The following is an 11,259-nucleotide window of genomic DNA, read 5'->3' as shown; positions in this document are numbered from 1 at the left end:
TTCACCATGTTGGCCAGGCACATCTCGAACTCCTGACCTCAAGTGATCCACCCGCCTCGGCCTCCCTAAGTGCTGGGATTACAGGCGTAAGCCACCATGTGCAGCCAATTACTTTATATGGCAAATACTTTACAGAAGTAATTGCTTTAGGATACTGAGATGAAGTGATTATTTGGATTATAAGGATGGACTCTAAATGCATTCACAAGCATCCTTGTAAGAGAGAAGCAGAGGGAGATGTGGCACAGGAGGAGGCAATGTGACCTCAGAGACAGAGATTGGAGTGATGTGGCCACAAGTCAGAGAATGCTGGCCACCATTAGAAGCCAGAAGAAGCAAGGAAAGGGTTCTCCTCTAGAGCTCTTATATGGCCCGTGGCCCCGCTGATGCCTTGATCTGGATTTCTGGCCTCCAGAACCATGAGAAAATAAATCTGCCTAAAGGGAGCAAATTTGTGGCTGAAAACAACACAATTTATTACAACAGTTACAGAAAATTAATACCAGTGGCTTGGAGTAGGGTTTTAGCAATTGAGAGGGTCGGAAGTGATGGGATTTAAGATAAATTTTTGGAGACAGGACCAACAAGATTTGCTGATGTATATAGTTTAGGTGTCATAAAAGGCAAATAATCAAGACTGATTCCCTTTTTTTCTGAGCAAGGGGGTGGATGATGCCTTCGTTTACTGACATGGTGGAGGGTACAGGCATTATTGTTACATGTTTGCCATATTTATGTGGGAGAAAATATCAGCTATCATGTGTCAGTGCTCTCTACATGCCAGGCACTGTCCTAAATTCGTTACATGTGTTAGCTCAGTTAACACAGGTAAGTCAAGCGGGCAGTAAGATATATGACTGGAGTTGAAAGAAGGCTAGGCTAGGAGCCATCGTGTATTTAAATCCACGGACCTAATTACATCACCCAAGAGAACATCTGCAGACGAGAGAAGATCTGGTTCAAGGCCTGAGCCAGGGCACACTTCATCTTTTGGCAGAACAGAGGGAATGGATCCAAAAAAAGGAAAGAGGGAGCCAGTGAGGAGGGTGGAAAACCAGGAGCATAGGAAGTCAGAGAAGTAAAACTGGGGCCAAAAAATGTAGAGGGAGCCATAAGGTTGACGAAGACGCGAGCTACATAGTCGCGCTCTTTCTAGGGCAGGGAGGCGGACAGAACTGACAGCTGCTATGTGGCAAGATGACCGTCGCCAGTGACCCTGTGGAGCGCCACTGCAGTGGCTGGGCGGGGAGGAAAGCTCCGTCAGAGCCGTTTGAAGAGAAGAGGATGGGAAGCGAGAGTCCACAGAGAATGCCGGCGACTTTGAGGAGGAATTCTGATGCTAACAGAAGTGGGCTGTGGCTGTGGGACTCTGCGGTCCAGAGGGCTCCGCTGGCTTTCAAAGTGACTGGTTCTGCATCACGTTTGCGGGCGGCAACTGTGAGGGGAAATGGAAGGTGAATACAAAACGGCAAGTGAAGAGGCAACGCCCCCAGACAGGCCGATGGGCTGGGGCTGGAGCGCAGGAGGCCTGACCCTGTCTCTTCCACTTTCCCTCAAACCTTTGGTCACCAAGCGCAGACGCTCACCACAGAAGCGACGCAACCACAACTGCCGCGGGGCTCCGTGACACGCGCGGGCGACTCGAGTCGGGGAACCACGGTTCCCGGCGGGCGTTGCGCGGGGCACCCAGTGCGCAGGCGCACGCCGTCGGCCTCCGACTCGCCCCTCCCTCTGGGGCGCGGGCCTCAGTTCCGGGATACCGCAGCCGACGCCGAGAAGCACCGTTTCTTCTTAAAAGAGAAACGCTGCGCGCGCGAGGTGGGCCCCTGTCTTCCAGCAGCTCCGGGCCTGCTCGCCTCGCCCGGGAGGCGCAGGCGCAGGCGCAGTCGGGGTGAGGGCGCTTGGGGGCGCACAGGTGAGGTCGGGGTGGGGGTGGGTCGCGACGGGGTTCTGGGCAACCTGGGAGCTGCAATTGGGATTGGTCCGCTCCACTCACTGCCAGCATTAAGTGGGGGTGCCCAAGACGGGGTGGGGGGCGCCCTCTAGACCTCTGACCCCGGCCCCCACCGTCACTCGACCCAACTGTGAAGAGCGACCCCAGCTGCACGCCAGGACGCGACCTTTCCTTCCCCTACAAAGCAGTAAAGGCCGCTGCCCTCTTCAAGATGAAATGTGTGGACCCCCCCAGCCCAGTCGAAATTTGCCGTGAAAGTCTATCGCTCCTTCCCCACGGCTACACTTCAGTGGACTGGAGGGCGCAGGCCTTTGTTCTGCCTGCTTGTGTCTGCCGGCCTCCCCCCCGACGACACCCACATGGTAGCGCTGAGCTTCCACACCCTGTATCGCAGAAGGACGGGGTTTGCTCCACACCTGCCACTGCTGTTGAAATAGTTTAGTCTTGCCCCGGAATTGCATAGATCAGTGAGTCTTCCTCACTGATGAGGAAACTGAGGCCCCAACGACAGGTGGAGCCGGGTCCTCGAGCCCCCGGATCGGCTGGGCGCTGAAGACGTCTTCCACCCTCCAGCCTCTGGTGCACATGGCTTCCTCCCCGGCGGTGGACGTGTCCTGCAGGCGGCGGGAGAAGCGGCGGCAGCTGGACGCGCGCCGCAGCAAGTGCCGCATCCGCCTGGGCGGCCACATGGAGCAGTGGTGCCTCCTCAAGGAGCGGCTGGGCTTCTCCCTGCACTCGCAGCTCGCCAAGTTCCTGTTGGACCGGTTAGGGGCCGGGAGAGGGGCTTGGGGGAGGGTACCCAGGCAGCAGCCCCTAGCCTCCTCTCCAGGGCCTGTCCTGCTGCTCTTTTCCACCCTCAGGTTTCTCTCTGTACCAGGACGGCCTGTGTGACTTGTGGCCTCCCAGGGTCCTGCTCCCCTCCTCATGGTCTCAGCGAATAGCGGCCCTTAGGGCTGGCCCCTTACATGTGTGGGTGCCCAGGGCCGAGGGTGGCTGGTCACCTGAGTCCTGACCTGCCTCTTCTCCTCCTGGCAGGTACACTTCTTCAGGCTGTGTCCTCTGTGCAGGTAGGTAGGGGATGGCAGGGGGTGAGAGCCAGAGGGAAGAGGGGCCACAGGGTGACCCAGAAACACCCTCCTTTCAAAGGGAGCCCTGAGTGAGTTTGGGAAGGGTGGGGTAAGTTGGGGAGCACGGAGTAGTTTGATGGGAGCAACCTCTGGGTGGGGAAGGGAGCAATGTCTCAGGATCTAGTGTGTCTAGGTTCTGAAGAATGATAAATTGGACTGTGGCTGAGGTTGCCCTGGGGTTTGAGGGAACAGGGCTCCCTGGGTATGGCTCTCCAGGGTGAGAGGAGACTTCCCAGTTCAGCCTGACTGCTTCCCCCACCCCTCCAGGTCCTGAGCCTTTGCCTCCAAAACGTCTGCAGTATCTGGTGCTCTTGTCTCATGCCCACAGCCGAGAGTGCAGCCTGGTGCCCGGCCTTCGGGGGCCTGGCGGCCAAGATGGGGGGCTTGTGTGGGAGTGCTCAGCAGGCCATACCTTCTCCTGGGGACCCTCTTTGAGCCCCACACCTTCAGAGGCACCCAAGCCAGCCTCCCTTCCACACACTACCCGGAGAAGTTGGTGTTCTGAGGCCACGAGTGGGCAGGAGCTTGCAGGTAGGCTGGGAAAAAGCAGAGTTGTGGAGAAAAGGGAGGAAAGAGGTTTCCCATTTTCTGTAGCTCAGAACCCTGTTCTCTAAAAATCATCCTTTTTCAATGGAAAAACTCTATGTTGACAAAGAAATATATCATCAAATACATTGTTGGGCACGAAAAGCAGAACAAAATACAGTGTATGGTATGCTATCACTGGTGAAAAATACAAATAAGGGGAAATGAGTGTGTGTGTGTGTGTGTGTGTAAGTACTTGTGAATGTATAACATATCTCTGGAAGGCACATAGGAAACCAGGTTGCCTGTGGGAAGAAGTAGGCGATGGGGGGACAGTATTGGAAAGGAGATTTTTGACTGTATAGTTTTGTGAACTGTGTGAATATCATCTCTGAAATAGAACAACGCCTCCTACTCCAATAGCCTCTGCTCCCTCCTCCTCAAGAGTCTCTGCCTGGGTGCAGTGGTTCACACCTATAGTCCTAGCACTCTGGGAGGCTGAGGCAAGAGGATTGCTTGAGCCCAGGAGTTTGAGACCAGCCTGGGCAACACAGTGAGACCCCATCTCTATTTAAAAAAAAAAAAAAAAAGAGGAGTCTCCCATCACTTCAGACCTTAGAACTTTACATGTCCTCATCCCTTGAGTCCAGAGTTCCTTCCCTTTTGACTTTGCCTGTCCCACAGATTTGGAATCTGAGCATGATGAGAGGACTCAAGAGGCCAGGTTGCCCAGGTGAGGATGTGAGTAGGAGGGAAAGGGCGGAATTGCATAGATGGTAAGATGAGGGAGCAGGACCTCAGACTTGCTTTCTTTGGGACTGCAGGAGGGTGGGACCCCCACCAGAGACCTTCCCACCTCCAGGAGAGGAAGAGGGTGAGGAAGAAGAGGACGATGATGAGGATGAAGAGGAGATGCTCAGTGATGCCAGCTTATGGACCTACAGCTCCTCCCCAGATGAGCAAGTTGGGGTTGAGGGAGAATGCTGAGCAGAGCAGGAGAGGGAGGTGGCTGGCTTGGCAGTTCATAGCTTTGCAGACTAGAGGGAAGGGCTTGTTGGTGTGGAGGGAAGGGTGGGTTTTGGGGAAGGCAAAAAGAACTAGAGGCTTTGAACTGCGTGGGTGAAAAGGGGTGAAGTCAGGCGCAGGGAGATTGAGGGCTGAAAGCAGATATGAATGGGGAGCCTAGGGTGGGGGTAGGGTTGTTTCAGGTTTGAGGTCTTTTCAGTTTAGGGGCTAGGGTCGGGCTGGGGCTAGCTGACTGCCCAGAGAGTTAATGCCATCTTCCTCTTTGTTCTCCTTTCAGTAGTGAGCCTGATGCCCCCAGACTCCTCCCTTCCCCTGTCACCTGCACGCCTAAAGAGGGGGAGACACCACCAGCCCCTGCAGCACTCTCCCCTCCTCTTGCTGTGCCATCCTTGTCAGCATCCTCACTGGGTTCCAGAGCTCCTCCACTTGCAGAAGTCGGGGTGCAGCCAGAGCTCAGCAGGACCCCTCAAGCGGCCCAGCAGACCGAGGCCCTGGCCAGGTAACCTGACGGCTGAGACAGAAAGGGCAGGGGCGTTCTGGGATGTGGCCCCCCCTCGAGGCCCTCTGCTCCCTCTTTGCTGCCCATAGCACTGGGAGTCAGGCCCAGTCTGCTCCAACCCCGGCCTGGGATGAGGACACTGCACAGATCGGCCCCAAGAGAATTAGGTAGGACTTGGGGAGATGGGGTTCTGGGGAGGGCCGACAGGAGGGAGGCAGAGAAGGGCAGGCAGGAGTCATCCTGCTCCTCTCCATTCTTCTCTCCAGGAAAGCTGCCAAAAGAGAGCTGATGCCTTGTGACTTCCCTGGCTGTGGAAGGATCTTCTCCAACCGGCAGTATTTGAATGTGAGGGGCACAGGTTGGGGCCTGTGTGGCTGCTGGGGTGGGGGGAAAAGGGCTAAAAGAGAAACTGAGGAAAAGGATCTTAAGGCATGGGAGGATTCAGAACCGGGAAGCAGAGGGTTAGGATGGATATGCAGAGCTTTCCTATAATTAGTAATCATTGAATCAGACAACTGGTAGATGAAACCATGCCTCAGGCGCACAGAGCCACGGCCCTCTACTGCTTGTTGCATGGAGGCCACACAGAGATGACAGTGGCATGCATCAGGCTCCCCTGGAGGTGCTAATGACAGTCCTGGGCACTTGACGTGTGTGAAGTCTTCTGGTTCTCACAATATCCCCATGGATTAGGTGCTGATATTATTCCCACTTTGCAGACAGAAAGGTTAGGCGTTGCTCAAGGCTCTTCAGCTAGTGTGTCTTAGTGCTAGGGTTCTGAGCCTTGTGGCCTGGCTTCAGAGTCCATGCCTGGGCTGCCTCATATCCTGGCTTGAGAGGATATTCCTAGAGTGAAGTGGGCTAGGAGATGGTCCTGTCCCCAATCTCACTCACTGGCTGAGAAATTTGAGGCACAGGGGGAAGGGTCCAATCCCTACAGTCAGCCAGAGCACTTGGAACAGCAGGTGCCAAGGCTGGGGAGGGCCACAGACACTGGGATGGTGAGGTGAGGGTAGAAGACGGAGAGTGCTGCCCACAGAAGATGACAGAGGAATCAAGTGAAAAGGGAGAACGACCGGGATGACAGGGAAGCTCTAGGCTGAGAAGAGCATTCAGCAGGGCATGTCAGACCTTCTGGAGTCTGTTATGGAGGAGACCAAAGCAGCCCCTGGAAGTTTAACTGTGGAAAAACGGGATTCTAAAGAAGGGGACAGCCCATGCAATTTAGTGAGTGAGGATGCCAACTTAGGCCAGTGAAAAGAGAAATAACTTCCATATTTAGGAGTTAAGGTTGAAGAGCCTGTTACCCTTAATAGTGTTCTAGGTTGAGTGTGTGTGTGTGTGTGTGTTTCCAAAGCAGATTTAGAAGAAAATCACAAATATCCATGGCGAAGTATTAAAAAGCAGGCAGTTGGGGAGATACTGTTGCACGTGAATATTGACATCAAATGGGATAATCATACTTACCCAAACCGCTTTCCCCTCCACAGCAGATAGTGCATTCATGATTAGGTGAACCAGGGGTGTCACCCAGAGTGATACTTTGTACAGGGAACATTGCAGGGTGAGAGTGTGACAAGGAGCTGAGATCATGGAAGTCAAGCACAGAACAGGGTGACAGGAGAGTTGAGTGGTCAGGATGGGATGGGTATGGGGCTCATGGTGGAGGTAAGGACTGAGCCTCAAGGAAATGAGCCATGACAGGGAGAACTGCTGGAGCACCGGGGCCAGGAAGGGGACAGAGGAGCATGCCTGCTGGGTCAGCTCAATTGATCTCCCTGTGGAGGGTGGCTATCCTTTTGCCTCTTCTCTCCCTACCATCCACTTCCTTCTCTAGCACCACAAAAAGTACCAGCACATCCACCAGAAGTCTTTCTCCTGCCCAGAGCCAGCCTGTGGGAAGTCCTTCAACTTTAAGAAACACCTGAAGGAGCACATGAAGCTGCACAGTGGTGAGTGGTGGAGCTCCACCTTCCTCTGTGGGCCCCGTCACCCCGGGCTCTGTGGGTTTCTTCACCTCCCCCTCTACGGGGTCCTGTCAGCTCCCACTCTGTGGGTTTCTTCACCTCCCTCCGAGGGATGACTCTCACTCATCCTGCATGCCCTGTGTGTTGAACACCTGCTTGTTTTAAACTGTTCTGGGTACTGGGTACAGCAATGAACAGAGTAGGCAGCGCTAACCCTCTTGAGACATCCACTTTAGTGATACAGGGCTATGAAGAAAAGTGGAAGCTAGGGAAAGGAGGAGAGCATAAGGAGGAGTTGCTATTGTAGAAAGAGAAGATGCTTTGAGCAAAGACTTAAGTGAAGCGAGGAGTGGAGACCTGCACCTTATAGACTATGGACAGCGCCTGTGGGAAGGCCCTTAGGTGGTATCTGGGTGACATGTTCCAGGAATAGGAAGGCCAGGAGCTGAGAAAGGAAGAGAAGTCACATAGTTGGTGGAGGCCTCTGAGACCATCCACAGGACAGTGTGATGTCTGCTTTAAGTGAGATGGGTGCCATTGCAGTCTTGAATGGCAGAGGGACGTGGCTGACTTTTTAAAAAACCACATTGTGGCTGCTGTGTGAACAGGGGGACCTCAGATGAGCAGAACCAGGCACTCAACTGTGAGATGACTGCAGAGATGCGCAAGAGGGCAAGGTGGTGCCTGGATTTGCTGGTAGCAGCTGAGTCAGTGAGGAGTGGCTGGACGCCAATGTGTGTGCAGATGGAGCCAAATGGGCTGCTGTGGGAAGGATGGGTTGGCTACAGCCAAGTGGGCAGGGAGGAGTTGGGTAACTTGGAGGATTCCAGCCTCAGCAACCATGCCGAAGGTGATGTGATTTTTCTGAAAACAAGGGAGAAATGGTCTTGGGAAGGGAAATTTGATTTGAAACGTGCTAATTAAACATCCAGGAGATGTGAATGTGGAGATCAGGGAAGATGTCCGACAAAAATATAAATATAAATGTGTGGGTCATGAGCATATGGGTGGTATTTAGAGCCATGAGGCCAGAGTGTCCCTAGATAGAGGAAGTGAGTGTCATGGCACTCCAGCCATCAGAGGACAGGCCAGGTGAGTAGTGAGGAAGATGGAGAGAGTGGTATCTGAGGAGCTGAGTATAGAAAATGCTTCAGGGAGGAAGGGGAGATGATTGCCAGTGCGACAGGCCAAATGTGAGCTGAGAACAGGTGACCAGATGTGCGTTCAAGGCAGAGTGGAGACAGCAAGTATGGACAGCTCTGTGTTTTGCTGTGAGGATGGGCAGAGAAATGGAGCCTTAGCTGGAAGGCTGTGGGCTCAGGGCACAGAGATGGGAATGATTCCATAGAGAAAGGCTTGCTGCTGATGCTGGAGTGGAGTGGGGGACCTCAAGTGAGAAGGGGTCAGTCTTGAGGGGCACAGTGGAGGGCTGCCGGGGGGAACAGTTTGAGTAGTTGTTTATATAGGCACAAATGCAAGTTGAATAGTGGATTTGGTGGGCAGAAGATGTGGGTGTTCTAGTTTCTTGGTGACTTTAGAAACGAGCCCCGCTGAATAAGGCTGGTAGGCTGGGGGTGTTGGAGGCTGGTGGAGAAAGGAGGTGGTGTGAAATGTCTTCTGTATTTCTAGAAAGTTGGAAAAGTGAACTGATGAGGGAAATGCAGACGCAGTAGGGCAAGAAGGGGGCCTTAAGATTTGTGACTAGATGAAGAGAGTGGCCAAGAGGCAGACTGTGCCCCCTACAGTACACACGTGCAGGCCTGGAGCAGACCAAAAGTTGTGTTTATCCTGAGTTGGGCTTTAACCAAGCAAGTACAGTGGACGGAGAGAGGGACAGGAAGATTGGTAGCGTGAATGAAAGAAGGCAACAAAGATGGCTGTGGAAATGCAGGTGAGCGGGGAAGGGGCTCAGAGGGAAGATGGTGGGGCCAGTGGACTGGCCTGGAGTCATGGGATTATCATAGCAAGAGCACAAGCTAGGAGGCCCTGACAGGAACCAGGATGTTTGAAATCACACTTTCTTTTTTTCTCCCCCCAACCCACTGTATCTTAGAAGAAATAGCAATTTCTGAAGTGGTGCAGTGCACGGGTGTGACCTGAGACTGGTGACTAAGGAGGGTGGGCAATGAGGTCAGCGAGGTCAGGGAACAGAGGGCTGGAGTGCTGATCGACAGCAGGAGTAGTGGCTGACAGGAGTAGAGGGGCTGAACCTAGAGTTACGTGGATGGGGAGTGATGGGGCCGAAGGAAGAGGCTGCAGGTGTGTGTGTGTGTGGTCTGATGGTGGGGTCTTCAGAGAGGTGGTGATGTTAGAGGTGGTCTAAAGGGCACCATGAAAAGCAGAGATGCCTTTTCTACTTGTAGACCCTGAGGTTTGGTGGGTTAGAGAAGCCACAGCAGCCTGTGAGAGCTGCTGGCAACACTGTGACCATGGGCAACAGACAGGTGCTATTGGAACAAGCAGGGAGTGCAGTTTCAGGAAAAAAAAAAAAAGGACAGGGGACTGGCTGCCTGCAGACAGGTAGTTCCACCGGGCACTGATAGGGTCTGGGACAGGTGGGATATGCAAGCCTGAATAGGTGGTAGATGATTCCAGGTGCCAGAGTCTGTCCTTGGGCTTTGAGCTTCAATCCTAATTCCCATTGTGGACTCCCAGCTTCTGCTTGGCTGCTGCCCAGGGCCTTCAGTTCATACATAAGGACCCAGCTCTCCATTGCATGGGTCTCCTTTGAGAAAGAACCAGCCTAGAGGCTGAGGTGGGGTGGTGCATCTCCATCGGGAGTTCCTTGGTTTGAGTGTGATTGGCGGGCAGGGGGTGGGGTGGACAATAATGAGGTCTTTTAGCTGGGTTCATGTCTTACTTGACCCATCAGGTCAAGGGACCTCATGACCCGTCAGGTAAGGGAGGTCCAGACGGGCTCCATGATCAGATAACAACTGATTAGAACCTGAGCCTCCTGACCTCTGATACTGGTGCACTCCGGTGAGGGACAGTGGGTGGGGTGGGCCAAGGAGGGGCCACAGGGTGGGGGCAGATGCTGGAGTGTTCCTCATATGCCTGCAGACACCCGGGACTACATCTGTGAGTTCTGCGCCCGGTCTTTCCGCACTAGCAGCAACCTTGTCATCCACAGACGTATCCACACTGGAGAAAAACCCCTGCAGTGAGTGCTGGATTGGGGTCTGAGGGTTGGGGCCAGAAGGGAGGAGGTGGAGTCTGGAACCTAGGAATATAGGACACCTAGGCATTGGGGAGCAGGAGGAACCCCCTAGGGAAGTCAAGATGGCCTGAGGTCTGTTCCTTCCCTCCTCTGTCCCTAACTCCAGGTGTGAGATATGCGGGTTTACCTGCCGCCAGAAGGCCTCCCTGAACTGGCACCAGCGCAAGCATGCAGAGACGGTGGCTGCCTTGCGCTTCCCCTGCGAATTCTGCGGCAAGCGCTTTGAGAAGCCAGACAGTGTTGCAGCCCACCGTAGCAAAAGTCACCCAGTCCTGCTCCTGGCCCCTCAAGAGTCACCCAGTGGTTCCCTAGAGCCCTGTCCCAGCATCTCTGCCCCTGGGCCTCTGGGATCCAGCGAGGGGTCCAGGCCCTCTGCATCTCCTCAGGCTCCAATCCTGCTTCCTCAGCAATGAGCTCTCCAGCTTTGGCTTTGGGGAGCCAGACTCCAGGGACTGAAAAGGAGCAATGAGGAGAGGGTCTGCTTGAGAAACACCAGATGCTTGGTCCCCAGGAACTAAGGCGACAGAGTGTAGGGTGGGGACAAGACTGGGCTGTAGGAGAGCTGGACTAGTCTTCCTAAAGGACAAAATAAACAGAGTATTTTATGCAGGCATGTGTGGGCAGAGCGAGTGTTTTGGCACCTGAGGTGCAGAAATCCTGGATCCCTTTGAAACCATGTACCAGAATGCAGCTTAGGTGCAGGCCCTCACTGCTGACACTTTCCAGACTCACTTTGACACTTTGCAGCCCTTTCCTGTGGAGTAAGACACCCACCCTCACACTCAAATAGAGCAGGCAGAGATAATCTGGAGAGTGCTGGGTCACTCCTGGCAGACTGGCTGGAACAGAAAGACATCATTCTGAGCCATCTTGTACTTGCCATTAACAGAGAAAACCCGATGTGTAGGCCTTGAAGTCTCACCTTTTAGTGTGGAATCAGT

At 53.9% G+C, this 11,259-nt stretch overlaps 1 protein-coding gene across 1 annotated transcript; it reads left to right on the top strand.

Annotated features, from left to right (window-relative positions):
• The first annotated feature begins 1,796 nt into the window (after positions 1-1,796).
• Positions 1,797-10,927, top strand: ZNF692 (zinc finger protein 692). Its single transcript, XM_050771778.1, has 12 exons — positions 1,797-1,915; positions 2,528-2,718; positions 2,990-3,021; positions 3,349-3,612; positions 4,291-4,339; positions 4,431-4,565; positions 4,910-5,131; positions 5,221-5,298; positions 5,398-5,476; positions 6,969-7,083; positions 10,162-10,261; positions 10,425-10,927. The coding sequence occupies exons 2-12, from the start codon at positions 2,540-2,542 to the stop codon at positions 10,729-10,731; spliced, it is 1,560 nt and encodes a 519-aa protein (XP_050627735.1). The 5' UTR covers positions 1,797-1,915; positions 2,528-2,539; the 3' UTR covers positions 10,732-10,927.
• The last annotated feature ends 332 nt before the right edge of the window (positions 10,928-11,259 follow it).

The sequence above is a fragment of the Macaca thibetana genome, chromosome 1, assembly GCF_024542745.1.
Source record: "Macaca thibetana thibetana isolate TM-01 chromosome 1, ASM2454274v1, whole genome shotgun sequence".
Lineage (NCBI taxonomy): Eukaryota > Metazoa > Chordata > Mammalia > Primates > Cercopithecidae > Macaca > Macaca thibetana.
The sequence above is the reverse complement of the archived record's forward strand: the minus strand, read 5'-3'. Positions and strand labels throughout refer to the sequence as shown.

Excerpts from the sequence above, each read along its gene's own strand:
- ZNF692 (XM_050771778.1), top strand. The coding sequence starts at position 2,540 with ATGGCTTCCTCCCCGGCGGTGGACGTGTCCTGCAGGCGGCGGGAGAAG. Across the intron at positions 3,022-3,348 it reads AGGCTGTGTCCTCTGTGCAG|GTCCTGAGCCTTTGCCTCCA; the intron begins GTAGGTAGGGGA and ends CCACCCCTCCAG. Across the intron at positions 3,613-4,290 it reads GAGTGGGCAGGAGCTTGCAG|ATTTGGAATCTGAGCATGAT; the intron begins GTAGGCTGGGAA and ends CCTGTCCCACAG.